Source organism: Drosophila mojavensis, unplaced genomic scaffold (genome assembly GCF_018153725.1).
Source record: "Drosophila mojavensis isolate 15081-1352.22 unplaced genomic scaffold, ASM1815372v1 contig_74, whole genome shotgun sequence".
Taxonomy (NCBI): domain Eukaryota; kingdom Metazoa; phylum Arthropoda; class Insecta; order Diptera; family Drosophilidae; genus Drosophila; species Drosophila mojavensis.
Window position 1 is genome coordinate 15,724,866 of NW_025318899.1, and position 27,770 is coordinate 15,752,635.

A 27,770-nucleotide genomic window follows, 5' to 3' on the forward strand; every position below is an offset into this window, starting at 1 on the left:
GCTTGGTTCGTTCGTTTTCGTTTGGCAAGTGCCAAAAGGCAAATATTGCGCATACGCCGCGTGTGTACGGCCTTCGACGAAATCAATAAGCGGCTGCCTCTAAAATATATACAAATCGCCCCCATAGTCCAGTTGCTGCTGGACAAACAAACAGCAGCAGCAGAAAGAAATCGCAAAAATATTTCCAAGCATACTTTTAGGAAATAGCAATTGACCAGGCCTCCTCTGCCACTCTGCCCTTCAGCCGATGGCGGCGCCAATCGCCTTTCCTATTCAATAAAACCAATTTTGTTTCTGTTTGCCTTTGACCCACAGCAACAAAAATTAGAAGTTTAATCTTGAAATTCCCGAAAACTTTTCTTCATTATGCTTAACTTTCGCAGCGTCTGGCTTGAAATGTATTTAATTTAGTTTTCGTTTTCGTGTCTTCGATTGCACGGCATTAATTTCATTTGACATATTTAAATCATGGCATTTGTGTAATCAAATCCAACTGAGCTCAGACAAAAGCAAAAACTCAATAAATAATTCATGGAAATCTGAAATAATTTCAAAGCAAATTGAATGCGTATCAATTGCAATTGAAGCACGTGTGAAATTCGATTTTCACAGCAAATAAACTTGAGAAAACTTGAAAGAGCAAATTTGCATGAGTTATAATCACAGGCTCGAAAACAAAAGATAATCGCCAGGTGGGCACACTCAAGTCACGTATCAATGGCAATTGTAAGCGAAGCCGTATCGAATCAAATACAAATTCATTGAAAGGAAGTTGCCAAGGGAAGCTGTAGCTACATATGACGACATTTCGGAGTAAAGCATATGGAATTTATACACAAAATAAATTGATTTCATTGATTAATTGCGAAAGGCATCGAAATGTACTTTTCATAATGAAATACATTTGATAAAGCACTATAATTAATTTCTTTATAATAATTATTAAAATTAAAAAAAAAAATAAGTAGAAATAAACACAAAAGACAAAATAAATTAAAACAATTTAAAATATTCCAAGAAAATTAATTAAATATTAATAAAATAAAATATAAATATAAGCAAAAATAAATTAAAAAAAAAAAAAACAACAAAACATTCCAAGTGTTTTTTTTTTTTAATTAATATTTAAAAAATGTATAAATATAGATGCAGAAAAAACATAAAAAATTAAAGTAAATTTAATTAAAATAATTTAATAATATTTAAAAGTCATAATAAAGTGCAGGAAAAATATTTAAAAATAAATTATAATAGAAATTACAATAATAATAATTATTAAAAATAGAAAATGAAAACAAATAAACATTAAAAATATAATAAATATTAATAATAATATTGTTTTAAAATATATAAATGTAAAATTAAAAAATAAAATGTAGTACAAATAAATATACCAAATTCTATCTTGCTCTACGCCCTCGCATTCCCATGCTAATCTACTTTGTTCTCTTCTTCTTTCCATGTTTTTCCAATTCTCTTTGCAGCCGCTTTGCATAATGTTCAATGATTGTAACTTATCGGCAGAATTGTGAGAAATAAGTGTAAATCAGTGTAGAGGAAATGTAATTGTAAACAAGGGAGATTCAAAAGAAACGCCAAAAGAAATAAGAATATATCAAGCAAACCATCAAAATCAACTAAATGCCAAAGCGACGCAGCAACAGCAGCAGCAACAGAACTAAAATCTGACAACGAGAACACAAGAACACACAACTGACAAACGAACAAGCGAACCGAAAGGACCCCAACCAATACACTCACCCCTGCTCCTGCTAGTCCTGCTTCTCCTTGAATGTGCGTGAGTGAGTCAAAGGCAAAGGCAAAGGCAAAGAGACCAAAGACAAAAACCAATAAATAGAAACCGAGCAACAACAACCACCTTGGCAACATTACGTACGACGAGCTGGCAACATTTACAACACTGGCAACATGTTGCTGAGGCGCTTAACACACAGCGGCAGCAACAGCAACAGCAACAGCCCAGCCAGAGCGCCCTCGCCCCCAAACCCAAAGCTAATCGGATTTACAAGGCGACCTACAACAGCAACAACAACAACAACATTTGGCACATGGCTCTGGCCACTGCTCTGCCTGACAGTTGTTGCTCATGTCAGCGCCCAAATAGGTAAGTGCCACCCACCCACCGTCTCCTAGCTATATCATATAATTACAGACAATAATGGGAATTATATATAGAATTAAAAATGACCAAATAATAGGCATGGCCAGAGCGTGGGCATGGCCATAGCCATGGGCTGGGGGCAGGAGCAGGTGGATTACCATTCTATCTGACAGTCGAAACCCATTAAAAAGTGAAATATCATTAGCATAATTATGCAGAGGGCCATAGAAATACCAACCCCAATGCACAGAAATATATATACATATATGCATATATGCACATATGTATGTCTATCCTGCAATTGAATTTGTGGTCTTTGAAAACTATCGAGCAATCAAATTTAATTACGCATTTTACAAATTATCGTTTCAGCTTGAAATTGAAATTATTTGAAATAGGTTGCGAGGGGGGCGGGCGGGCAGGCAGGCTCATTATGGGTTCTCATTATTAGCCTATATTGTATTTAGATAAATACAACTAAATATGTTTTCCCACCAAGCCTCAAATATTGAAGATTTATTTACTACTCAAATATTCAATAAATGTATATAAATAATATTAGTTGTGGCTACAGCTATGGGCTGCATTATAAGCATATATTATATATTGTATAGTGAATGAGAAGAGGAACTTGGTATTCAAGAATTTGAAGACTACTTCACCTGCATTTAGACAGGTGCGTAGGAATTTCTGGAGAGAATATTTGTAATTAATATTGAGAGAATATTTGTAGATTTATGCATTCATGACCTTAAATACTTTGACCTTAAAAAGTAAATCCAGTCGGTCTGAAGAGTGCCTGGCACGTAATAGCTTGCAAATGTGATTAAGTGTGAGTCTATCAATGCATTTGTCGTTCAGTAAGACTACAAATCTAGCTTACAACGCACTCACGCATACTATTTACTTCTGTTTTTTGTGGCTCTTAAAGTCTGATGGTAAGCCACGCCCCATAGTCATTGACTATTTGGCTTACAGCACGAAGAAAAAAATGCGAAGCGAACAACAAGCTCATCAAGAACAAGTAACAAGAGCAGCAACAGCAAAAAAATGTTGTTAGAGCCAAGAGAATGAAGCACAAATAGAAACGAAGAGCAGGCAAAAAAAAGAAATAATAAGAAGAAGAGCATGCAAAAGAATATGCATTTTTCTGGCCTGACATAAAGAGAGGGAAGAGAAGGGGAAGAGGCAAGAGAATAGTGAATAGTGAATAGTGGACAGGAGAGAAACCCATCATAAGCTGATGTCCTACAAATGCTAATGAACAGCGGCTGAGCAGAAGAGCAAAAAGAGGTGCAGAAATGAATGCGAAAGCGCTAGACAACACTGATTCTCTCCTTTTACCACACTAAATGCACCAGCAGCAGCAGCAGCGAACGGTAAATTAATAATAATAAATGAAAAAAAGTAGTATGATGAGCGCGAGTTCATAATTAATTTATTAATAAGCCAGACTAGAAAAAAGGAGGAAAAAAGAAAAAGAAAAGTAAAAAATCTAGCAATAGACGTCAGGCACTTTAAAAGTTACAAATTGTGATAGACTGAGTGTAATATTTTTATATCTCTTTTATATATGATCTATATAGCCTCCTCTACATATGTGCATTAAATGAAAATCTCTAGTATATTCCTCATTTACTGTATTGCCAGCTTTTTATGGACTTTTCCATGGATATTTCAAACATTTTGAATGCGCCTCGTTACGTTTTCATAGCTGCATAAATTTTTAGAGCCTCAGACAAAGGCGCCTCATTTATGTTAGCCTAAAACAACCGTTGAATATTTGTAACTTTGTTGCTCCACCTACAGACCTCCCCCCGCTCTCTGTCTCTGTCCCGCCTTACCCACCCCTGCCATGGCAACATAATTAAAACAGCGGCAGCAGCTGCAGGCCAACAAAACAAAGGCAACAAACGGCACTAACTGCATTTTGTTCATTAGCGATCCACACATACACACACACACACACACACACATTCATAAAATGCTCCGAGTGCATAATATTGAATTTCTATTCGCAAATGCAACATGTAAATGCATAATTAATGCAACGGCGGGATGGGCGTGGCACAATAGAGCAATGAATATGTCATAGGGCAACAAGCGACAAATGTTGCCATTAAATGCTTATGAAATCGGCACAGAATTTGGCAATTTAAGTGCATTCGAGCACTAATAGAGATCATTAGCAGAATTGCTGAAAACTCATGAGTAAGGCAGAAGTAAATGCATTGCAGTGTGGCATGACAAAAAGCTGATTGCTATGAAGAGCAAGCTCGGGTTCAGTCAGGCGGAAGTAAAGGCATTTCAATGTGGAGTGACACAAAGCTGACTGATATGACGAATCAACACAAATGTATTCAAATCGTAGTCGTATAATTTAAATGCAAAATAATTAAAATAAATTAATTATAATATATATAATATTGGTATACAGCATATTTTATAAATATATATATTTTTTATCTTACACTAGCCTAATACACAGACTAACTAAGACCTAGCTTTAAAGTAAAACATTTAAAAAACCAGGCATTAGACCATAAAGAAAACTCATGTGCTTGGAAGTCTTTATGATAGTTCTGCAATGGTAGTTCTCTAATATGTTCAACTATTATGTGTATGCTGCGAGCAAATTCTAACACAGCAAAAATTGGTTTAGCTGTGTTTCTACTACTTAACCACCAACACATATCAAATGACATATATTAAACTTTTCTCTGTTTATAAGTTCCTAACTTTTGAGACATACTTCTTACAAACTTTTAAACCATAATCAAAATTTAAAAAAATCACGCTGAAAGGCCATAAGAAAAACGTATTTCCTACACGAAATTCACACGCCAAAATTCAATTGAATAGACGCCAAAGACAGAAAAATGTGGCGAAAGAAAACAAACGAGAAAATCACTGACCCTTGAAAATAAATAATAATTACCCGGTGGGCATGGCCGCGGGGGGCGAACATGTAAAATAAAACGAAAAGTGCCCGGCGAAGAGTTAACAAAAGAGGAAAGAAAAAATCACACCAATAATTATAATAAAACAAAACAAAAAGTTGTTAAGCGTTAATGTGGCCAAAATAGAAGAGCGCGCAAGTGAAGAAAGAGAGCCAAAGAGAGAGAGAGAGACAGAGGAAGACAGCGTGTAGGCAAGAGTAAGAGCAGCTGTGGCTGAGCAATGTGGAACAAACTTATTAAAAATATTGAAGAATGAGGTAAGCGAGACACAGAGCGGAGGGGGAGGCAGAGGGAGGGCGCTGAGGAGGCGCAATTGAAATGAAATGTGACACGCAAGCCAACAATAAAAAACACTCACACACACAGCATACGTCAGGTGTGTGCGTGTGTGTGAGAAAGTGAAGGTGGCGGCTATAAACTAAGAAGTCGTTCGTTCTGTCTCTCTCTCTCTCTCTCTCTCTCTCTCGTTTTTTTCTATTTCTGCTGTTGATTTAATTAAATTGAAATTACGAGCTGAGCTCGTAGTTAATTTTGTTGTTGTTGGCGCGGCCATTTGCCGCTTCTTTGGCTTAAATATGCATTTCCGCGGCGCGCTTTTGTTTTGAGCGTGCTGGCAAGAAAATGTGCATGGGAAATGCATTTGCGGAATGTTTTCCTGCTGCAACGCGCCGTGCGAAGTTTTTCCCAGCTTTGTTCTGACAATGTCTGCCCCCCTACGTCCTCTGTCCGCTGTCTTCTGTCTTCTTTCTTCTGCTGCCTCTGGCCAAAGCCACCCACAATGCGACGCAATGCTTGGCTGCATGTGAAACCAAATGACGATCAACGGCGGCAGCAGCAAGAATTTCTCAAACTTGGCTTATTCGCCAGTCTCATGAGTCAGACAGAGCTCTTGTCGCGCTCGAAGTGCCCCGCCTCCTGCAGCTTCGAGCTGCACATGCTTTATGCTTTATGACCCAAACTTTTCATTAAACATTTTTATAGCAACACACACAAAAAAGAAAAACGAGAAGTAAATAAAAAAGAAAATGCTGAAAAAATTAAACAAAGAACATATAAACGTATTCTAAGCGCATAAACTGGGCGCAGGCTCTGCCCAGAGAATGTGAGGGAGGCGCTGATGGGAGAACTGGGATTGGGTAGCGAGTGGATGGAGTGGGAGAAAGGTGAGGGAGCAGCAGAGAGTAGGCAGAGTGAGGCCAGGAAGTCGCAAATTCTTCACACGTTTAGCGCAAAGGAAAATTTTATGTGCGAACTTTTGGCGTCGCATTTAATAAACAATTTTTTTTTTTTCTGTGCACAGACTTTATTTTATATAATATTAAAAAGGAAAAGAAAAAACATATATACATATGATTCATGGCAGCATAAATCTCTTAAAAGAAATTCTGTGTAGTTCAACTTCGATTGCATCCAGACGCTGGCTTGGAGTTCGCCTTTGTTCATTCCATTTAATTTTCAGTTTTTATGCCATTTTTCATCTTTATTCTCACTGTTTTATGGCTTTCATTAGAGTTTTGCATTTTTCATAGTTTTACGCGCTATTTAACTTTAGAGTTTCGCAAAATTTATGACATCTGTTTCATGTACGACGGACGGTTAATGCATTTTCAGTTCACGTTTCGCCGCGACACTTGTGGCTTTCTCTATTTTTTATCACTCTGCTCGATTGGCACCATCGATGGCAAAACACATGAAGTGTTTTGTTGTTTTCGAAACACGCTCTCTATAAATAATCGACTTGCAGCATTGCAAAAATAAATGTGAGCAAAGCACAAAAAAAAAAAAAAAATAGAGAAAAACTTGCCGAAATAAATTGTTTTTCATGCGGTTCTGTATGTCGTTTTGTATTATATCATTACGCTATTTTTATAGACATCGCTCGGACTAAAACGTGATGCGAGCCGCAGTCGTTGTCAGTTCTTAAAAGCTTTTTGAATTAGCTGCAGCACTTTACTTTTACTATTTGCTTTTGCCCATTTGCTTTTAAACTTAAGATGTGGATTTTATTTCTATTAATTTTTGTTTTGTTTTTTTTTTTTTTTTTTTTTTTTTTTTTTGTATTTTTTTGCTACTTTTATAGTCACAAAATATGTTTTCAGTTGGAAAATAAATTGCTTCATAAATTTTTATATATTATATATTATATTCTGTACAATATTTTCTTACTGAATAAAAAAAATCATAAAGTTGAAAATTAATCTTAATGATTGCTGAACCATAATTATATTGATAAAAAAAAAAAAAAAAAAAAAAAAAAAAAATGTTTGATATATCCTAGAGATAATTGTTATAGATTTTTAAAATGAATTATATATTATTCGTGATTATTAATTTTATAAATCTATATATTAAAGTAATATTTAATATTGATAATGTTGATTAAAATATATTTGTTTTATATTTTCGGAAATATTTATTAAATATATTAAAACTGAACTAAGAAGATAATATAAACCCTACAGGGATTATTATAATTTATATAAAAATATTAATTAATTATTACTAAATATTATACAGTTTAATTATATACGTATAATAAATAAATACATTTTTTTTTTGTTTTGTGTAGGTTTATTTTTTATTTTTTTTTTTTAAGAAAATCAAAATAAAATTTAAAAATTTTGTTTTCATTTATCCATATCTTTTTTTTTTTAATATGTCATCAACAATTAACTTATTTAAATATAAAAAGTTTAAAGTTTAGTTTTTCTATTCGTTGAGTATTTAAAATAGCTGAGGAATATAAAAAACTAATTTAGGATATAACAAAAATATAAATAAATATATTTAATTAAATTATGTTTAATAGATATTATTGCATAGCATTTAATTAGTTCTTGCCTTTCAATCTTTGCAATTCTCTCACATCGAACAAACAAAGCCCACGCACATTTGGCAGATGGCGGCAGTCAAATATCAGCAGTCAGCTCCACATGTCTGGCTGACTAATTTCAAACACCTGTTTCGCGTGCTGTTTTGCAGACTCTTAAAATCTGTATTGGGCATACGAAATGCGCGACACAATGTCAAAAGTATCCATAAAATCGAGCGGGAGATGTATTTGTTTTCCGTCTGTTTTTATTTTCGTATTTTTGGGGGCATGAGAGGCGTGCGCTTTGCATGTGTTGCCGATAATGTTTATGCTGTCAGTTACTGCTGCACATGACATTCAATTGCCACAAATCAAGATAGGACAACTAGCAGGAGAGAAGTAGCTGCCAGCCAAGAAAGAAAAAAACGCAGAGTAAACCCTACCCAGAGGCAAGCCACAGTTTGTCTCCAAAGTCTGTGTCGAGGTATATTATAAAATGGATGCCAAGGCGGAAGCACACATACACATATAAATGTATTTGTGTGTGTGTGTGTGTTTTTTTTGCTGTTGCTCATTTTGCTAAGGGAACACGTGCCAATTGTTGTGTGTGTGTGTGTGTGTGTGAGTGACACACACATTGTATCTCTTGAGGGGTAAGAAAAGATGTCGCACAGTCGCTTTGTTCCCTTTAACAAATCACATGCTCAGTTTATGCCACGCACACACGCAAGTGTATGAGTGCGTGTGTGTGCGTATGTGTGTGTGATGTGTGACAACATCACATACAGCATTTGTTGTTTTTGTTGTTGTTGTTGTTGTTGTCATGTTGTTATCATAAAATAAAAATTTACTTCTGTGCGTACGTGTGAAGGCGTCAGCAGAGACAGCAGCTGAAGCAGGAGCCGTAGCAGGAGCCATAGCAGGAGCAGGCAGCACGCATTTCTGCTGCTTGACTTCTAAAATGCTTTTTATTTAAAATTTCAACTGGATTCAAATATGGCAGTCAGCGGAGGCCCTCAGCACGATGTCATTTGTCTGATGAAACAGTTGATGAAGCAGATAAATTTAAAGACTTTTGCTTGGCAACAGCAAAATCACATTTATTATTTGTTTTAATGCTTTAATTGAGTCTGAAACAGATACTTAAAAAAATGCTGTTTATCTTCTTTAATATAAAAATTTGGGAGATTATTGGAAGTAAATAAAGAAATTATGGAGTGGCTTAATTAGATTTTAATGACGTTTTTTTCAGGGAATTATATTCACTATAATTGCTGTTAGGATTTGCTTATACTGAAATGAATTTAATTTTGAAGGAAATTTTAAGGATATTTTTTGTACATTTAAATTAGATTAACTTTAAGTTTCTTTAGCTTCAGGAACAAGAAGTTCGTGTTTTTCTTTTCGAATTTTCCTCAGCGGCATCCTCTTCACTCACACATCAATCAATTGTTTAGTTACTCCAACATGTTTGATTACTTAGCTATGCACTTTGACAATGGCACTCGACGAGGAGAGAAGCTTTTCTGGTCAGAGGGCTCAATGCAGCCATTAAGTGGAGAGATTGAGTGTGTGAGTGAGTGTGTGTGTGTGTGTGTGTGTGGCCTGGCTTGGGTATTTGAAGACAAATACCGAAACGCAAATCAATTAAGCGCTAATTGAATTGTTGCTGGCGAACGAGGCTGATTAGGGCCTAAAACAAAATTCGATTGGGCCAGAGTCAAAGCCTTGCGGGAGCGGGCAGAGGGCAGCTCGAGCGGTTCAGATTAGCTGGCAGCTCAGGGCAAATATTGGCGGAATGAGTGACAGTGAGGCCGCAATTAAATTTCCACAGTTCAAAATGAAATTAACGACCATTAAAAGCGAATTGAGAAGCAGACGCAGCCAGAGCAGAAAGTCGCGGCAAAGCAATTTACGAGCAGGTCACTCGGTCAAGTGTGTCTCTGTGTGTGTGTGTGTGTTCTATGTGTAAACACGTTAATTAAACGTAGGGATAATTATAATGTGCACAAGGAAATGGTTTAGCAAGGCATGTGGAAACAGTAGCTGCGGCAGCAACGGCGGCGAAATGTGATTGAATTGCTAAGTGGCAAGCGCATCGCTCAACTGGCTGCCACATGTGCATGGGCGTGGCAGGAAGCGCAATCGCTAACTCGCTCTCTGCATAATTATGCAACAGCAGCGTCCGACAAACAGCCTGGCAAGCCAACCAAAGGCAATCCCAACCCAAACCAACCCAAGGCAAACCCAACCCAAGGCAACCCAACCCAAGCCAACCACCAACAAACAACAAGTTGACTTGAGCACGAAGACACTTTGAAGTGTCTGTGGTGTCGCAGTGCGAGCAGAGCCGAGGCACAACATATGCCCAGGCACGTAAATGAGGCCAATATGGCAAAGACTTCAACAGGTCCTCCAGCTAGGATATTTGTGTCTGCAAAGGCTAGAAGAGCTGCTTAGATTAAATTCAAATTTCATTATTAGCTGTATTAAAGTTGAATGAAAACATAGAGACTATGTGAAACAAAGTTATGATCTTATAGATATATGGATCTATAACCAAATCAGATCAGACCCAGTCCAATTGGAATCTTAGTTCACTCTGATCTCTCTTGATATATTTCTCTGTTCAAATTTCATTCTCATCTTTCTCCGACTTCTCTCAGTTGTCTGTCCTCTTCATTCTCTTCGGCTTTCTCTCTTCTCCATTCTCTTTCCCATTTCATTTCTCAGTCTTCTTTATTATCCTTTCTAATTTCTTTCTCCTTCCTCTTTCTTTCTCATCACTTTTCCTGCGTCTCCCTTTCCTTATCCTTTATCTTTTGTCTCTTAGCTTTTATCTCATCTCTGCTTTTTTCCTCTCATCTCCCTTGGGTATTCTCCCCCTCTATCTCACTCTCTCTCTCTCTCATGACTAATAGATTCTCTGTAAGTTTAAATATTTGAAAGCCACTCAGCTAGCATTGATGGGATTGTAAAAGTTTTTGCTTCGAGTTCATTCCTAATGCAATTTGAGCGTAATCAAAATACGTTAAGTATGTAACAATGTTCGCTGGGGAAATTGAAATTAGTTTGAAGCCGTGCGGGCAACAACTTCACTCGACACACGCTCTCGATAACAGGCAGACAGAGAAGGAATGAGTGAGTGCGAGGGGGAGAGGCAGAGGGAGAGGGAGAGAGACAGATAGATTAGTTGCAGCAGACAGCAGACAGCAGCCACTTGATTCTAATCAACTCAGTTGTCTGTGGACTGTCGGCTAACTGACTCGACTCGCAGCCAGACAATTATGCCAAACAGAGAGATAGAGACGGAGATTTCAGCCAGGCCAAGCAACCAGCCAGGCCAACCAGGCCAGCCCAGCCAGCCCGGCCAACCAGCCCTACAGCTCTGCTGTGCGGCCTGTCACTGCGGCAATTGAATATGCAAATTGGTAACAGCGGCGTAGTCAATCCAGCTCGACTCGTACTCTTGGCCAATGCTTCGCTCGCAGCGCAAGAAAAAATTAATACAATTGTTATGAATATATTTTGAGAGGAAGGGAGAGGGAGAGTGGATGTGGGAGTGGTGGGGTGTGCAAGTGTGGCAGTGGCATATGGAGGGGGCTGCATATGTGCCTTCAATTCTCTTATTTGCATTTTAAATTAACATTTTCTATGCTCTTCATTTTGATTTGTGCAAATGTTTGACAAGAGATTTTTAGGTTTTGTGTAATTATTGCAAATGCCGAAGAGTTGCCCCACCCACCCAAATAAAGTCTCTACAGTGTGCATGCGTTGCATTAGGGTGGCTCGCATGCAGACTTGAGCCCTTGAGTTCCCCCCAGATGTTGACTTTATGATGAGCTTGAAATGTAGTCTGAAATTGGATTAGCATTGTGCACAGATTGACAATCAACAAGGAACTTCATTAATGAAGCCCAACTGTTTTTGATAAGTTGATAACTTGTTCGAAATATTATGTAATAGAGATGACGAAGACTTCGGAGATTGTGTTGGGTGTGGTTTCGGCTAGAAATTTGCTTAGAATAGTAAAACTCTTTCAAAGGTATTTTAAAAGAATTTTTACAAGCATGAAAGAAATGTAAGACATTAAAAATATAAATAATAAAAGTAGATTTGATTTTGGAATTTTTTAAATATCTTAATGAGTTTTTAAATGGTTCAGAAAATATTTCTATCTGCTGAGAGATTTATTTTTTAATTAAATAATATTTGATTAAAGAGCTTTAATATGCATTCAATGCATTCAGATATTTGCGAAGGAGCTATTGATGTCAGTTTAAGCAGCAAAAAATATTTAATTATATAGTCTATATATAATCTATGTAGCCTTTAGTTAGCTTTCAGTTAATAGCAATTTCAAAGGGCTTTCAGCTTTAATTAGCTTTCAATTGACTATGAAATTGAAGTAGATTTGAAACTTTACACAAGCGAGAGGCAGTCGCTGAGCTTTAATGAACTTTCACTCATAAGTGGCTGAACAAAGCTGAATTGAAGCACAATTTCCATGATAAAGATTTTGCTCTCAGTTTTAATGAGGTTGCAATTTGAGTTCGACTCGCTAAGCCTGTGCTTAGTGGTCGTCTCAGAGAACTTTCAGTTATGGTATAAAAAACTTTCTTTATGCACCGTTCCCAACACTTTCTTTTGAAGCCGAATCCTCCATCTTATGGCACTATTGGTTAAAATCTGAAGCATTCGCTTAAGTCTCTCGGCCACGCGCTCTCTGGTTCATTTGGTTAGCTGCGCCCTCCGCAGACTTCATTGCCAGCTAAGCCTGTTGAGACTGCAGCTTAGCATAACACAAATATTTATTTAAACCAACAGCAATTTCTCGAAAGAGAGAGAGGGAGAGAGAGGGTGAGAGAGGGAGAGGCGAAGGAGGAGCCCTTGGGGCCTTTGGGAGGTTTTTCTTTTTGGCAGTTGTGGTTTATTTTATACCATATTTGCGCTGGGCTGCGGCGCGCTGTGCGTGAGTTGTCTGATAAATTCCAGTTTTGACAGTCGAATTAACCTGTCATGCTTGTCGCTGCCACGAGTGGGCTCTGTTAAGATCACAGACAACAGCTGAACGGCTAACGGCGAATGGCGTAGGGCTAACGGCGAATTGCGAAATGTTGCATGTTTTGTGGCGCTCCAACATGAACAATAAACCAGCTCCTATGACGCTGCATATGCAAAATAGAAAATAGAAAATAGGAAAAATCAAGTTGCAAGTGACAGAAAAAGGGACAGACAGAGAGCGAGAGAGAGAGAGAGAGAGAGAAAAAAGCTGTTGCCCAAAGCGCATTTTCAAGAATTTCGCGCTAAGCTAGCTTCACTTTTTTGTTTCAGTTCTTTTGACTTGTTGACTTGGGCCTGGGCTTGACAGGGCGTCTGGTGATATAGGGGTTCTTGACATTGCATAAACTGTCATTTAGTTTGTACGACTTGACAGCTAACCATTCATTTTCGGCAACTGCAGAGCGAGCAGAAGAAGCAAAAGGGAAACTGTCCTGAGCATTGTCTGAGAGTCGAGTGCTCCTGCTGCTGCTCCTGCTGCTACTCCTGCTGCTCCTGCTGCACATGCCACACAGTCAGAGTCTGAGGCAGCTCTCAAGAGGTGTCACACACAAATTAAATGGTTGCCTGTCAAACCTCACTAGAGCAGCAAAAACTGGAAATGGAAAGTTGCTTGCAGCTGCAGGTAAAAATGAGATTCTCGCATGACTCACGCACCTGTGATTTCTCGGCCCGCCGCCTCGTCCTGCACGTAAATGGCTGCATTTTTCAGCCAAAGTGCAGCGCAAATATTTGCTAATGCTCCGACGCGTCGGTAGTGTTGCAGGTCGTGCATAATGCCACGCCATGCCACGCCCCCATTGCCGCCCCTGCACTGACTATGATTAAATGCAGCGCGTTAAACAAATTCTTGAGGCGTTCGCCCTGCTCCCAGCGCTCGACGTCTCTCCGATTTGTTATGCCCAGCTGTGTGTCCCTCTTCACATCCTCGGGATCTGAATTTGCAACTTGTTATGGCTGCCCCGACTATTTCTATGCATAAATTAGAGCAGCTTAAATGTGCTATATATATATATATATATATATATATATATATATATATATATATATATATATATATATATATAAATGTTGATTAAAGTATGTAATGTATGTAATATATGTATAATATTTAAGTTTGTTTTTTTTTTTGGAATTATCAAAATGTCATTTGAGCTGCTTTTGGCATAAATGAGACTAAACGGAAGCAAATTATGCATTCAAAATTTAATTTCCGTTGTAATTCAAAACTTCATAAATCTAAAAAAAAATGAGGAATTAATAAAAGCAGAAGCGAATTACATTATTTGAGAGTGCGAAAAAAATCAGTAAATGCAAATTAGCCAACTTTAATTTCCATTTATGCATAGCTGCCATCAGAAGTTGCTCTTCCTTTTTTTTTTTTTGCAACCAGTTTGTCACTTCCCCTAAACAAGAAACTTGTTTGAGTAGCTATGCTTGCTGTGTGAGATAAAACGAGTATATTAGGTGGGCTAAGCTAAGAGCGATGGATCACTGAATGTGGCACATAGAGAGAGACAAAGAGAGAAAGAAAGAGAGAGAGAGATAGAGAAAGAGACACTTTTTGCCACTGGCTTAGCTCGAGGCAAACGAACTAGAATTGACTCAATATATAAATAAAGAATGCTTTTCTTCAATCGTAAAAATCATAACGGTTTCAGCTTTAAAACCAAAATTGTCTAAAATTGAATCACTATGTAGCGCCTCTAAAAACTGATCCATAAAAAGTCCTTTCATAAAATCTTCCCTAAATTTTCTGGCCAAACCCAAAATTTGAATATATAAAAAAAATATGTAGCTATATTTGAAGCATGAAAGAGTATTATGCAGTTGGTAAGCCCTGCGGCAAGGTTCTTACATGTTTTGATTTGCTTGGCTTTTGCTGCTGTTGTTGCTGATGTTGTTGCTGTTGTTGTTCTTTCTGGTGCTGCTGTTGTTGTGGGTCAACTTGTTTCACAGCGTCGAGAGGAAGCAATAAAGGAAGCCCTAAAAGGGTGTACAGTCCAGCTCAGAAGTTGCAACCGCAGTGCAAGCAGGCAGCAACAGCAGCTGCCACAAGACTAGTGTGTGTGTGTGTGTGTATTGTGGCAGGTACGCTAGTATTAAATTTCACTTTCAAAATTTTGCCAACTGTTCAAAACTGTCGACAGTTGGCTTGGCTTGGCTACAAATAGCTGCTGCTCATTGATTTTGTGGCATGTTGCAAGTAGCTGGAGCTAGAGCAGTAGCAATCGTGTCCAGCTGGAGCAGTTGCAAACAACTGTGTGGCCAATTGTCGGTTTGGCTTGCGTGGCATGTGCGTAGCTGACATCAAGTGCCACGGATTGAGTTCTGTCGAGCCAGGGGTATTTGGGTATTGGATTACTAGAGGAGGATGGGTGGGTGGCTGGGTGGTTGTATGGGCCTTATTACTGCCAACGACTGTGGCACGAATCGAAGCAAACGCAGCTGATTTATGACAGGTAAATGAAAGTGGCTTGACCAAAGCTGAAGTTCTGCTTGGAATAGATTGAAGGCATCGGCTTACACAGCTCCGACAGAAATGACTAATGATGAAACTGAAACCGAGGCGACCAGTGGCAGATTAGTCAAAGAGTTGTGCGAACTCAAATTCAGAGGCGAGAGTCGAGAAAAAATTGCTTAAGAGTTACTTAGAGTATTGCTAATTTATTTACTAGTTATATAATATAAATTTATATTATATATATATATTTTTTTTAAAATATATTTTATGTGCTTATATATATATATATATATATATATATATATATATATATATATATATATATATATATATATATATATATATATATATATATATATATATTTTTTTTTTTTTAATTTGACTATTTGTATTTTATATATATATATATTTTATAAATTAATATTTTGAGTATTTATATTTTATTAATTTACACTTTATGTATTTCTATTTTGTATATGAATACTATAAGTATTCATATTTTATTTATTTATATTTTATATTTTTATTTTTCTTATTTATTATTAATATATTTTACTTTAATTTAATTTAATTCTAAAAAATTATTTTTAATTATATTTTACTTCATTTTATTTCATTTATCCTTTAGATATTTATATTTAAATTTACCATACATAATTTTCCTGAAATTTCCGCAATTATTAATGGTAACTCTTTGGCTTTGTAAACAAATTGAAATGCACTTTGCTTCACACAAATGCTTTGTCCATGACTCACGCGGCGTATGCGTAATTTGCTCTAGTTCTATCTATTTATAGGGCAGACGCACTCAAAATGCAATTAGCGCTCTACATTGTTGCCTCTGTTTGTTGTTGCAGTCAGTTTGGCTATTTTATGTGCCGAATTGCCCAAGTATCGAAATTCAAATGGGCCAGCTGCACATGCATACACACATACAAAGATATTTGAAAGCAACTTAATTATAGCCACACTTGACTCGTCTCTGCTAAGCCAACTAATCCCCTGCACAAGGCAGCTTCACAGCTCCGGAGTTCATAGTTCCCACACTGCAAATAAATCATTTCTACTGACTGGCATTATTTGCCACTTCAGTCATAAGCTTCAGATCTTAAGATTCCAAACAAAAACCACATTTGTTGCGGTCAGTCTAGCTGACCCGCCCTCATCCCGCCCTCAGCTGTAAACCCACTCAGCCACACCCCGCAGCTGCAGGTGATATGTGTACTTAAGAACTTAAAAACTTGAGAGCGAGTTTCGGTTTGCCTTGCGAGTTTCGAAGTTGTCGCTGTGGCTGCATTCAAGTTCTTAGTTGAGGTCAAGTTTACCGTCCGTCCAAAGTATTGACACAGCTCTCAATTTGTAATTTGTTCGGAGATGGGGGCGTGGCCAGATTATATTTGCATTAATGCGACACACACATCAAAGTAAGCAACTAAAAAATGCGTATATATATATATATGGGTATTGTATATGTATATGTAAATAACTTTTTTGTGTTTGAGCAAAAGTTTTGTCGCATTGAAACTTAAAGCTGTGCCAACATTTAGCAGCCAGTGGCAAAAGAAACACACATTTTCTTATTTAACAAGTTAAGTTGAAGTCGAGTCCAACGGACTGCATGATACCCGTCATACATAAGTTTTGGATATACTCAATAGTAGGTGTTTGATGGTAGTAGGAGTAGTAGATATAATTGTGGAAGTTTGTAATAGTAGTAGATGTCTAATAGGAGTAGATCGCTAATAGTAGTTGACGTATATTAATAGGATGTCTAACAGTAGATAGTAGTAAATCGTAGTATAGCAGTAGATAATAGTAGATAATCATAGATAGTAGTAGATAGTTGAAAATAATAGTATAAGTAGCAGATAATAGTAGATAGTAATAGATAGTAGTAGATAGTAGAAGATAGGAGTAGATGGTAGAAGATTGGAGTAGATAGGTGTAGATAGTATTAGATAATAGTAGATAGTAGTAGATAAAGGTAGTTAGTACTAGATAGTAGTAGATAATGGTAGATAGTAGTAGATAAAGGTAGTTAGTAGTAGATAATGGTAAATAGTAGTAGATAATAGTAGATCGTAGTAGATAATAGTAGACAGTAGTAGATAGTAGTAGATAGATGTCTGCTGGTAGTTAAAATAGTTCACATGTAGTATGTGTCTCATAGTTGTAGCAGTTAATATGTAATGGGTGTCAAATAGTAGTAGATGTCTAAAGGTAATGCCTATAATTAGTAGTCTCTACTGCCAGCCAGCTCTACTCAGATTTCTACACTCATTCAATCTACGCTCGCAGGGTGTTGCAATTTTTTCTGTTGTTTTTTTTTTTTTTTTTTCTCTTTTTGTACGCCGATCTTCATGCCTCTCTGCTAGTGCCTCTTGTTCAGCTCGGTTCTGCCGAGTCGTCTCTCTAGCTCTCGCAGCTCAAATGCAGCTTCCATTCCAGATGGCCAGCCTGAGAATTGCTCCAAGCCAATATGCTCTCTTATTACTACGAAGGCGCGTATAAAAAGAAGGCAAAAGTTTCCGCGTCGCGTTTCCCCCTTTTCGTGTATGTATGTAAATATAATTAGAATGGGACGCAGCAGCACTAGGAGCAGTAGGAGCAGCAGCAGTGGAACAGCAGGAGCAGGAGCAGAAGTTCAAACACATTTAAATTAGGCCTGAGCGCATTTTGATGATGCTTAAAAACTTTTCAATAAATCTCGCGCGCTCTCTCTTTCTGCAGCTCTCTCTCCCTCTCTCTCTTCTTCGCTTTTACTTCTTACAAGGAACAAAGTTTTTGTTGACAACATTTTTTGCTTGTTAGTTTTGTTGTTGTTGTTGTTGTTGCTGTTGCTGCAGTTACATGTTCCCATCATTATAATGTGTAATGCTTTATTACAGTAACTTTTTTACGCAACATTTTGTCGTAATTTTGTTTCATTTTTTTCCGTAAGAAAAACAAGAAACTTATTTAAATAAAGTTGTCAAGTCAGCAAATTTCTCTGTGCTTCGTAGGTGTGAAGAGATGAGGGCGAGAGTCGGCTTTTTCATCGTCTTCGCGTTTTGTTCTTAAAGCAATGCATAATGGAAATGTATTAAATTAGGCCAAAAATGTGATTTGCATATCAACTGCCTCGCACTTTGGATCAGAGTCAGGTTCAGTCTCCCTCTTGACCTACTGCAATGGAGAGAAGTTGAAATTTTAAACTACACGATACGCCTTCAATACATCTGTCTCGCTCTGTTGCTCATGCTGAATGCAGAGAGAAGTTAAGCGCCTTTTGCAACTGCAAGCGATATGTTAAGCTGATTAACTGCTTTAACTATGTGGTTATACATATATACATATAGTATATACACATATACATAGCTGCACGCGCTTAGATTTACTTCTTGGCTCATAAATCCTCAGCTGAATTGTAGATCGCTTATAGTTTTTGCTCTTCAGCTGTAAACCGCATCAACAATATATATATATATATATGTATATAAATATATGTGAAAGACAATTGCCACAGCAACATTTAATACTGTCAAACAGAAATTGGCAGCCTCGTGCGGCCATGCTGACATTTTGCTGTCCCAAGTTGAATGTAAGCGGCTTTTACTTATCGTTTGGCATTTTTTGTGACTTGTGCAGCAGCACCCACACACACACACACACACACAGAGGCTGGCTACCCTTAGTTTGCAGCATTTTCAACTCTCTCTCCCCCACTCCCGTCTGACCTCTGTGGCTGCTTCTGCCCTGCACTTGTTCGTTTGCAATGTTTATGTGCCGAAAGGCAGCTGCAAAAAATCGGAACCACAACAAAAGGCTGTCGAGTTAAGCACCGATACAACAAAATAAAGCAAAGAATGACACTCTATATGTGAAATCTCCACATACTCAAAGAAATGAACTATAATCAAAGATTTAACGAGCAGGCGGCTCGACATGAACTCAAATTTGATGCGTGCTTATGAATCTAAGATAAATATCTAAGTTTAGTAAGAGAAATAAATTATTATAAATTATATATAAATATATAATAATATAGTACAAATTTTGAAATAATTTGAGGTTATGTTAACTAGATATAAATATATATATTATATACATATACATTAAAAAAGTCACTCTGCTTAAACAATCTATATAGAATACAATACATCATATATAATGTATATTTTTATCTGGGCAAGATAACCTCAAATTGGAACTTGAAGCACTCATACTGAAATTATAGTATTTTCTAGTTTTCCACTTACAAAACTTTACTTTTTTTCCTACACTTTTCCTCGTTTTACTCTAAAAAGCCTCAGCTCTTCCTCTTCAATCTATTATTCCACATACTATCCGCTCTTCGGCTAGATAAAACACGCATTTCCTTTGAAGTTGGAAAGCCTCTGAGCACAAAGTGTGGCTGCATTTGTGACTAGAAATCATTTTAGCACTTCCTTTGCATTTAATGCAACTTTGCCTGCCTCTGTCTGTCTCTCTTTTCGCTCTGGCTCTGTCACTACAACTGGCGCCGTCTCGCTCGCTCTCATTCGGTCGCTTAATCAGCGCTTAAGTGGGAGCTCGGAAAAGCCGCCAACCATCAACCTTTCCGCACTTGCGCTCACTTGAACTTAATTTGGTGAGTGGTTCGAGCGCTGGCATTCCCCCCTCCTCCGTCAGCCCTGCCTTTACCCAGCGGCAGGCAGTGAGCGAACGCGTCATAAACGTCTGGTAAAACAGTGGAAAATACAACGAAGATGTGCGTGGGGGGAGGGAGGGGGAAAATAATATAAGAACAACACTGAGCGAATTCTGGGACTAGGCTAGGCTGCGGCCAGGCTAGGCTGGCAATAAAAACGCACTTGGAGCCGAGCCCCACTCGAGGCACAGCTCGTTGGCTTCAACAGTCTGTCGACTGGTTACCACTTCCGGCGGCAGCAGCGGTTCCTGCCACAGGTAACCAACGGCAACCCCAAAATGTCTGGCCCGAGTGCCAAGTCGAGTCGAGTCGCGTCGAGTTGAGCTCAGTTGAGCGTCTGGGAGCAACATATGCAAATTTAATATTTTTATTAAAAAAGTTTTTTGGACCACACAAAGAAGCAGCAGCAGCAGTAGCAACGGTAGACACGGAGACACAGCACACAGCACACTTCACAAAGCGAAAGCTGGGCGGGATACAGAGAGTGAGAGGGCAACAGTGACTGAGAGAGAGAGAGAGAGAGAGATGTAGTGCTCTGTGGCACTGTCTCTGTTTTAATAGGGAAGCGAATTAAGTGCCGCGGTTCAAGCAAGTTCCTTTCTCTTTTTTCGCAGCTACCAACACTTTCCCCTTTTCACAGCTCCCCCTCTCCCCTCCTCACTCTTACTCGCTGTCCTTTCCATAAAAATACACAAGTTTTTTATCCGCCTGCCGTGAACCCTTTGCCACACCTCCTTTCCAGCAGCTTCAGCAGCATTTTGTTTGTTCTGTTGCTCGGTTCGCTTTTGTTATTGTTGGCGCTTCGCTTGTATTGTTAGTCAGTTTTCAGCTCCTTTTCTTGTGGATCAACTAATATTGCTTTTTCTTCTGCTGCTGCTGTTGGGTAAAAAAAAAAAAAGAAAAATCGAATGCAAAAATTGTTAGCAAAAAGCTTTTTGCCCGCCCCGCCGTTGGCTAAAGTTTATTATGTGCTCGCTGTTTGCTTAATGCCTCGATACAGCGCAAGCGAAACGAAAATGAATATAAAATATTGAACGAGCATATATGGCGAGTACTTCATATGGCGAGCAACTCTTTTTTTTTTTCCTGCTAGAGTCTCAATTCTATTTAGTTTTTCTATATAGATTAGAGAGATGTGACTAGGCAATAGCATAGCTGGAATTCGTATGTACTCCTGAGACTATTCAGATTATTATAGACACATATTTGCAATGTGAGCTTAGTATGCACACCGACATACAGGTTGGAGTAGGGCATGAGAAGAGTATGCAAGTGAGCACATTCACTGCAGGCTGTACTTATCTATCTCTGGTTTATATATGGTCTATGTATTATTGTTGAATATTATACGGAATAATATAAGTGAACTTAATTTGCTTGCGGACTATAAAAATAATTTATATTAAATATTTTAAAATATTTTAAAATTAATATAATTTAATTATTATGCTTATAAAATTAAATATTTATTCTATCATATTATTGGTAAAATGTTCTATATTTAGAAATATGAAATTATTTGTAATAAACATATTATTATTTAAATTTTTATTTCAATTATAATATCGTATTAATATTAATTTTTTTTAAATTTGTTATTTTATTATTATTTTCCAAAATGAATTATGTTAATATCTGGGAAAATAGAAATTCTAAGTTGTAGAATAAATTCCCATACAAATCCTGGGCAAGCTTAAATAAAAGTTGCTTACATAAAGAGCAGAGCTGTTGAGTCGATCGATGAAACCACAGCTGAGAGAAGACATCGTATCGCTGTTTTAGCAGCTCTACCCTGAGCTATCTCAAGGCCTTTGCCATCTTCAAGCTGCCCAACTTCAGCCTTACTCAGTTCAAGCACTCATTCACCTCACTTCACTCTCTCCAAAATTGTTTTTAAACTGTATCTTCATACTTTGCCTGCCCCACCTCTCCCACTTCTCCATATTTAACTTATCTAATAGCTTCTGCCCACAAAAAAGAAGAAGAAGAATAAAGAAAATAGCTTTTTCTGCCCAACCCTAATTTAAAATTAATTTCAAATTGAATTTGCATTGCATTTTCAATTTGGCAACCGCAAGCCTGATTGAAAATATACACATAGAGCCATAGTGGGGGTGGAGGAGGACCTAAAGGACCTTCGTCAACATTTAAGGTAATGACAACAGCAATGGCCCATAACAATAATGAGAATTTCTTAACCCGAGTGTGTGCGCTCGTCTATGGGGCCATAAATAAAACAAACGACGCAAACGATAACCACAAATTCCATTAAAAATCTCATAGCCACATTTGCTACATTGCTTCATTATGATGTGCCAGGTGGAGTCACAACTATCTCTCTCTCTCTCTCTCTCTCTCTGTCTCTGTTGTCCTGCCCTGCGGACTAGAACTAACCAGTTAGCAAATGTGTCTACAGATAACCCAAAAACCCAAAACAGAGCAGCTGAAAATTATGTCACAGCTCTTTGGTTCACCTGTCTGACCTCAGCTAGCTCCACTCAACACATACACACAACCAGCCAGCCAGCCAGCCACCCACTCGACACAGCGGGTGGTGGGAATTCGTTTGACCTTTGCTTTTGAATAAAGTGCTGTGAAAATAAAAACCAAATAAAATGAAACAAAAATGCGCAGAAAAACAGTCAACACGAACGGAGTTGGGTTCGGGTTCAAGTTGGGGTTCGAGTTAGGGTTCTCCCCGCTCCTTTCCCCCTTCTCTGAGCTCACTCTATGCTCTGTTCTCTCTGGTTCCATCCTCGCATAAAAATTTGCTTTTCTATGCCAGGTTGACATTACCCCAAAGTTGTTTTCCCTCTTTCTCTCTCTCTTTCCCCCTCTATTTTTTTTTTGTCTCGCTTTCCTTTTGTCGTCGTATTGTTGCTCCAGAGAGAACCTTGGGCCTTGTGCATAAATAAATTTTCGCATGTTGCCAGCACATTTGGCTGGCTGACTTCACGTCTCATTGTGCCACACTATTTCCCTTTTCTGTTCTCTACCTCTCTCCCTCCCTCTCACTCTCTCTCTCAGTGTTATTTTTTGTTAATAATGCTTCTCGGACGTAATTAGAGCTTAGCTGTGAGCATGTTTAGGTTTTAAACTGTGTCACCGTCTGCTCGTTAGCTCGATTTTCCTCTTCCTGCTCTCCTTCAGCTCCCAAACTCTGCTGTGTCTAGCGTTGATTGATTGAGGCAGCTGTAAAATAATTTTAGCTGGGCCAAGGCGTCTATTCAATTTCGCATTGTAAAACTAATAAGAGTAATGGAGAATCTTTGCATATTCTAATATCTCTCTTTCTCTCTCTCTCTTTGCAGGTAAGACTTTTATATCTGAAACTAGAGCGTGAGTATATTTGAGGATGAGAATGGCAGCGTCGCTCACTTTGTCAAACTTGCCAAAAATTGTCGCATAGCAAAACTTTAAGTTGATAAAATTGGTATTTATTTTCTTTTATGCTTTTTATTATAAATTGGTATACTTAAAGTTTGCGATTGCCATGGAGAGGCACCTTTATTTATTTTCGCAAACAAACGTGCGAAATGTGGCTGAACATTTATCTCTCTTGCTGCGCGGCCGGGCCGTGCTCAGGTCAAGTCTGTTGTGTGGTACAGTTTAGCAGCTGCTGCTGGCTGCTTAGCAGGAGACGACGGCGAGCCGCAGTGGTTGCTCAAGCGTAAACAACAGCAGCAACAACAGCAACAACAACAGCAGCAACAGCAATCTAGAATTGTCTTCTATTCCTGCAATTGGCGCGTTACGCTTGAAGTGTGGCCAACTGTGTTTTCGGTTAGGGCTAACTGACCTACAAGGGGCACATGAACTTGCAACTTTTGGCAAATGAGTCCTCTCTTTGATGCAGTTTGATGGCACTCGATTGCTGGTGGTTGGTGGTGGTGGTGTTGGTAGTGGTGGGTGCAGCCAAGCGTCACGGCCAAACGAGTTCACAAACGTAATTATTGAGCGTGGCAACAACAACTTGCAATGAACTGGTAACAAGTGTTGAGCTGCTGCTGCTGCTGCTGCTGCTGCTACTACCTCTGCTTGTGCCGCTGCTGCTGCTTCTTCTTCTAGTTCTTGCTGCCATAAAAATAGGCATTGTGGGGTTAATAAAGGCAGCAGAGCAAACAAACAACTGTTGCTGCTGCAGGAACTCATAAATTTGAACACTTGTTCGACTCGCCGAGGAAAACTAAATAAGTTGTTTGGCAACATATTAATGCGGGCGGGGAGTGAGAGAGAAAGTGGGAGAGAGTGAGCGAGACTGAGAGTGTGGCTGGCATAAATTCTAGTTTTATTTTAGGCCTGGACTTGGCCTAATGTAATAATAACGTAGATTTTATAGACACCAAAATAGGCAGCACAGCTGCCGCTGCTAGTGTGTGCGTGTGTGTGTGTGTGTGCATTAATTTCACACATTTACACAGCACTTTTGTGTCTCATTTTTCTTTGTGCTGGCAAAACTTGTCTACTTCGCACAAAACGAAGAAATAAGCCGGGCAAATGTGAGTCGAGGGTGTGGGAGCTGAGCGTAAAGTATACGACGCGGAGGCCAAACGAAAACAACATTTGCACGTACGCTGACTTGTTGCCCACATGTGTGTGTGTGTGTGTTTGTTTTGATAAGAGTCATTTGATGTGCGTGTGTGTGCGTGTGTGAGCGTAGCAAATTGATATAAATCTTGACAAGTGCGCTGCGTACATTGCCTGGCAGCTTACAGCAAAACGAATTCCTCGGCCAAAAACAAGACGAGGAAGCAAATTAATAACTAGGCTGCAAGACGTCATGGCCATACACTCACTACCCCACTTAGATTAATTATGCTGTGCAAGGGTGTTCCACGCACTCTCCCACTCTAGCTCCCACCCCCTCCCACTCTCCCACTTTCCCACTCTACCACTCTGATATATTTGAGCACGTAAATTGCCTGCGTCGAGCAAAGTGAGTTAATAATTTAAAAACAAATGAAGCAGACTAAATAGAAGCGTAGGAAAAAAAGAAAAACAATTGTCTACTTATTTGCCTAAAGAGACCTCAAGCGCCTTTCATTTCACTTCTCTGTTTGCTGAAGATAAGCTAAAAAAGAAGAAGAAAAGTTTATTATTTATTGCATTGCAAATTCCAACGCGTGTGTGTGTGTGTGTGTGTGTGGGCAGACCAACTGGCCTTTCTCTCTCTATATACATATTTAGATATATTTATACAAGTCACATTCGAGTGGGCGTCACAATTTACAGTTTTGCATGCTAGAAAAGGTTTTCCCTTTTGGCCCACGCGGCTGCCATTGAATCAACATTTCCTATGCTTTGCTCGATTTCTGTATAAATTTGTTTATAAATATTTAATATTTACCTGCCTCACGGTTATATCTATTTTTAGCTGTGCATAATAAATATGCAAAGTTCTTAACGTCAACTTATGTTTAGGGACTTGAATTCCTATGCAGCAAATAGGCATATGGGTTTTCTGCAATGATATCTTAGGTACACAGTATTGACTGATGAGGAGAGAAAGAGATAGGCGATAGAATTTCGTCAAATGGAGAGAGATAAAGGTGAATAAAAACCCATCGAAGACAAATAGAAATATGTATTGGCCATAGACAAGAGCAGAGAGAAGCAAAGAGAGACAGAGACAGATATATTGGTCTCATATGGAATTAGGTGGAAGCAGATTATTGGCGGATAGGCCTATATAGAACCAGACCGGGGCATATCATTACCAGATGAACAGAGAGCGACATATGTATATATTTCCCAGAATGAGGTAGTTGAAGTTAAAATGAATAAAAAAAGCTATAAAGCTATAATTATCAAGTCTGCCACTCGGGCCACTGTTGTTCTTTAAGGCAAAGCAAAAATAAAAAAAAAAATAAATAAATAATCCATGATTTTTGGCATATGAAAGAGTATTTGGTTGGCTGATCAAGCTCTAGCGAAGATATAATTAAAGCAGTTCAAGCTCTGTCCACTATCTATCTGGCTCCACATCCTTCTGCTTTCATAATTTAATTTCATTTATTTAATTTTTGTTCTCATATATCTCTGCTTCATTTCATATCTAAATAAAATTAGTTTTTTCATATTGCCAGCTAATCAAAATGAAATCTTCAAATTTACCAACCAAAAAAACACGCAATTGCCACGCCCCTTTTGAAATTAGCATACACACAATTAAAATTCAAGGGCCTCAAATAAAGTGGACTACAGGGCTGGGCGCAAAGCACACAAAGACAAAGACAAAGAGCTCACATAATCATTTTAAGGATTTGTATTTGGTGCAGGACGTGAGGTCATGTTCGCAATAAATCTGAGCAAGAAGCAGAGTGAGAGAGCTGAGCTTGATGATTGCCCACTGGCAGGTCGCAGATCAACGCAGCAGCTGCCTCCGACTCCTGCGACTCCTGCGACACCCACTCCACTCGCTCCCAGGTGGGTGGCTAATTAAATGACAGCAACGAATGCGGGATACGAAATTAACCTTTAATTTTTGATAAACAAGCTCGAGAAACACACTCTAAAAATATGCAAACCGAATGAATGAATGCAAATGAAGTGGACAGCTGAGAGAGAAAGAGATAGACACAGAGAGCGAGTGAGAGTGAGAGGGAGGACTCAGACTCAGCTCAGCAGGTGGCAGCGACTGGGAATAACAAAACAAAAAACAAAACAAAAAAAACAAAAAGTACACCAAGGAAAAAAAATGATTGTAAATAACGTTGCTTGTGGGCGGGTCGGGGCTGGGCGGAGCGGTTGGGGTGGCGCCACACAGCTTCCGGTGCTCTCGACAGCCGTTTACATAATTTCAATATGGCGGCTTTTGTAGGCGCGCGCGTGGCCAGCAGCCGAAACGGCCACTTAAAGGACATGCCAGGACCAGCACCAGCACCAGCACCAGCCAGGACTCGCAGCAACAACAACAGCAACAGAAGGCTGTTGTTATGCTAGGTGCTGGGGCATTTTTTCATTGTGCCCGAGATGAAAATGTAACAAAATAAAAATTTGTGTTTATGTTTTACTTGATTTCTGCTTTGCAATGAGCGCAGCAACAACGAATTCCGATAGAGAATGCGACACGCAGCAGATAATAGAGAGAGATTCTCCATACACCTATTTCTATATGTCCCGACTTCCATGTCCCCTGTGGCATGATTGCTTGGAGCTAACCAAATCACAATCATTCATTATGGATGAGTGGGCGCCTGGCTGTGTCCACGTATTCCATGGACTCTCTTCTATGCATTTACTAATGCTAATTGGCTCGGCTGACTACTTTATTGAGCCCATGCCAGGCAATGGCAGCTGCTGTAATTAAAGTAAATTATGCCCAGGCCAAGGCAGCCCAGACTCCAGTCAGGCAGCGGCTCTAGCTAAGTCGGCAGAGCTTCGAGCTAAATTAGCTGTGGCGCAGCTTGAATATGGCTAACTTTAAAGAGAATCGCTTCACTATAGCAGCTGCTGCTACGACTATTTAGCAGGAAGTTAGTATAGGCCACTCTCTCTCTCTCTCTCTTTCTCTCTAATAATATTAATATATAATTAATATGGATAGCATTAAAGAGATCCTTAAAATATCTCCAACGTGTATTAAACTTAAAAAAATTATACAAAAATAATTTATTACATATTTTGTATTAAACTATTATTTATGTCATTTCTTCTTCAGTTGAAAAAATAAATTTATATAA

General features: G+C 38.4%; 1 protein-coding gene across 7 annotated transcripts in view; it reads left to right on the plus strand.

Moving 5' to 3' along the window:
- LOC6582668 (hemicentin-1) overlaps positions 1-27,770 on the plus strand; it is a 223,083-nt gene that overhangs the window by 147,656 nt on the left and 47,657 nt on the right. For all 7 annotated transcript variants that reach the window (XM_044010149.1, XM_044010150.1, XM_044010148.1 and 4 more), the window contains exon 4: positions 1,485-2,125. In XM_044010149.1, the coding sequence (XP_043866084.1) occupies positions 1,930-2,125 (196 nt within the window). In that variant the 5' untranslated portion in view covers positions 1,485-1,929. The remainder of the gene's footprint in view (positions 1-1,484; positions 2,126-27,770) is intronic.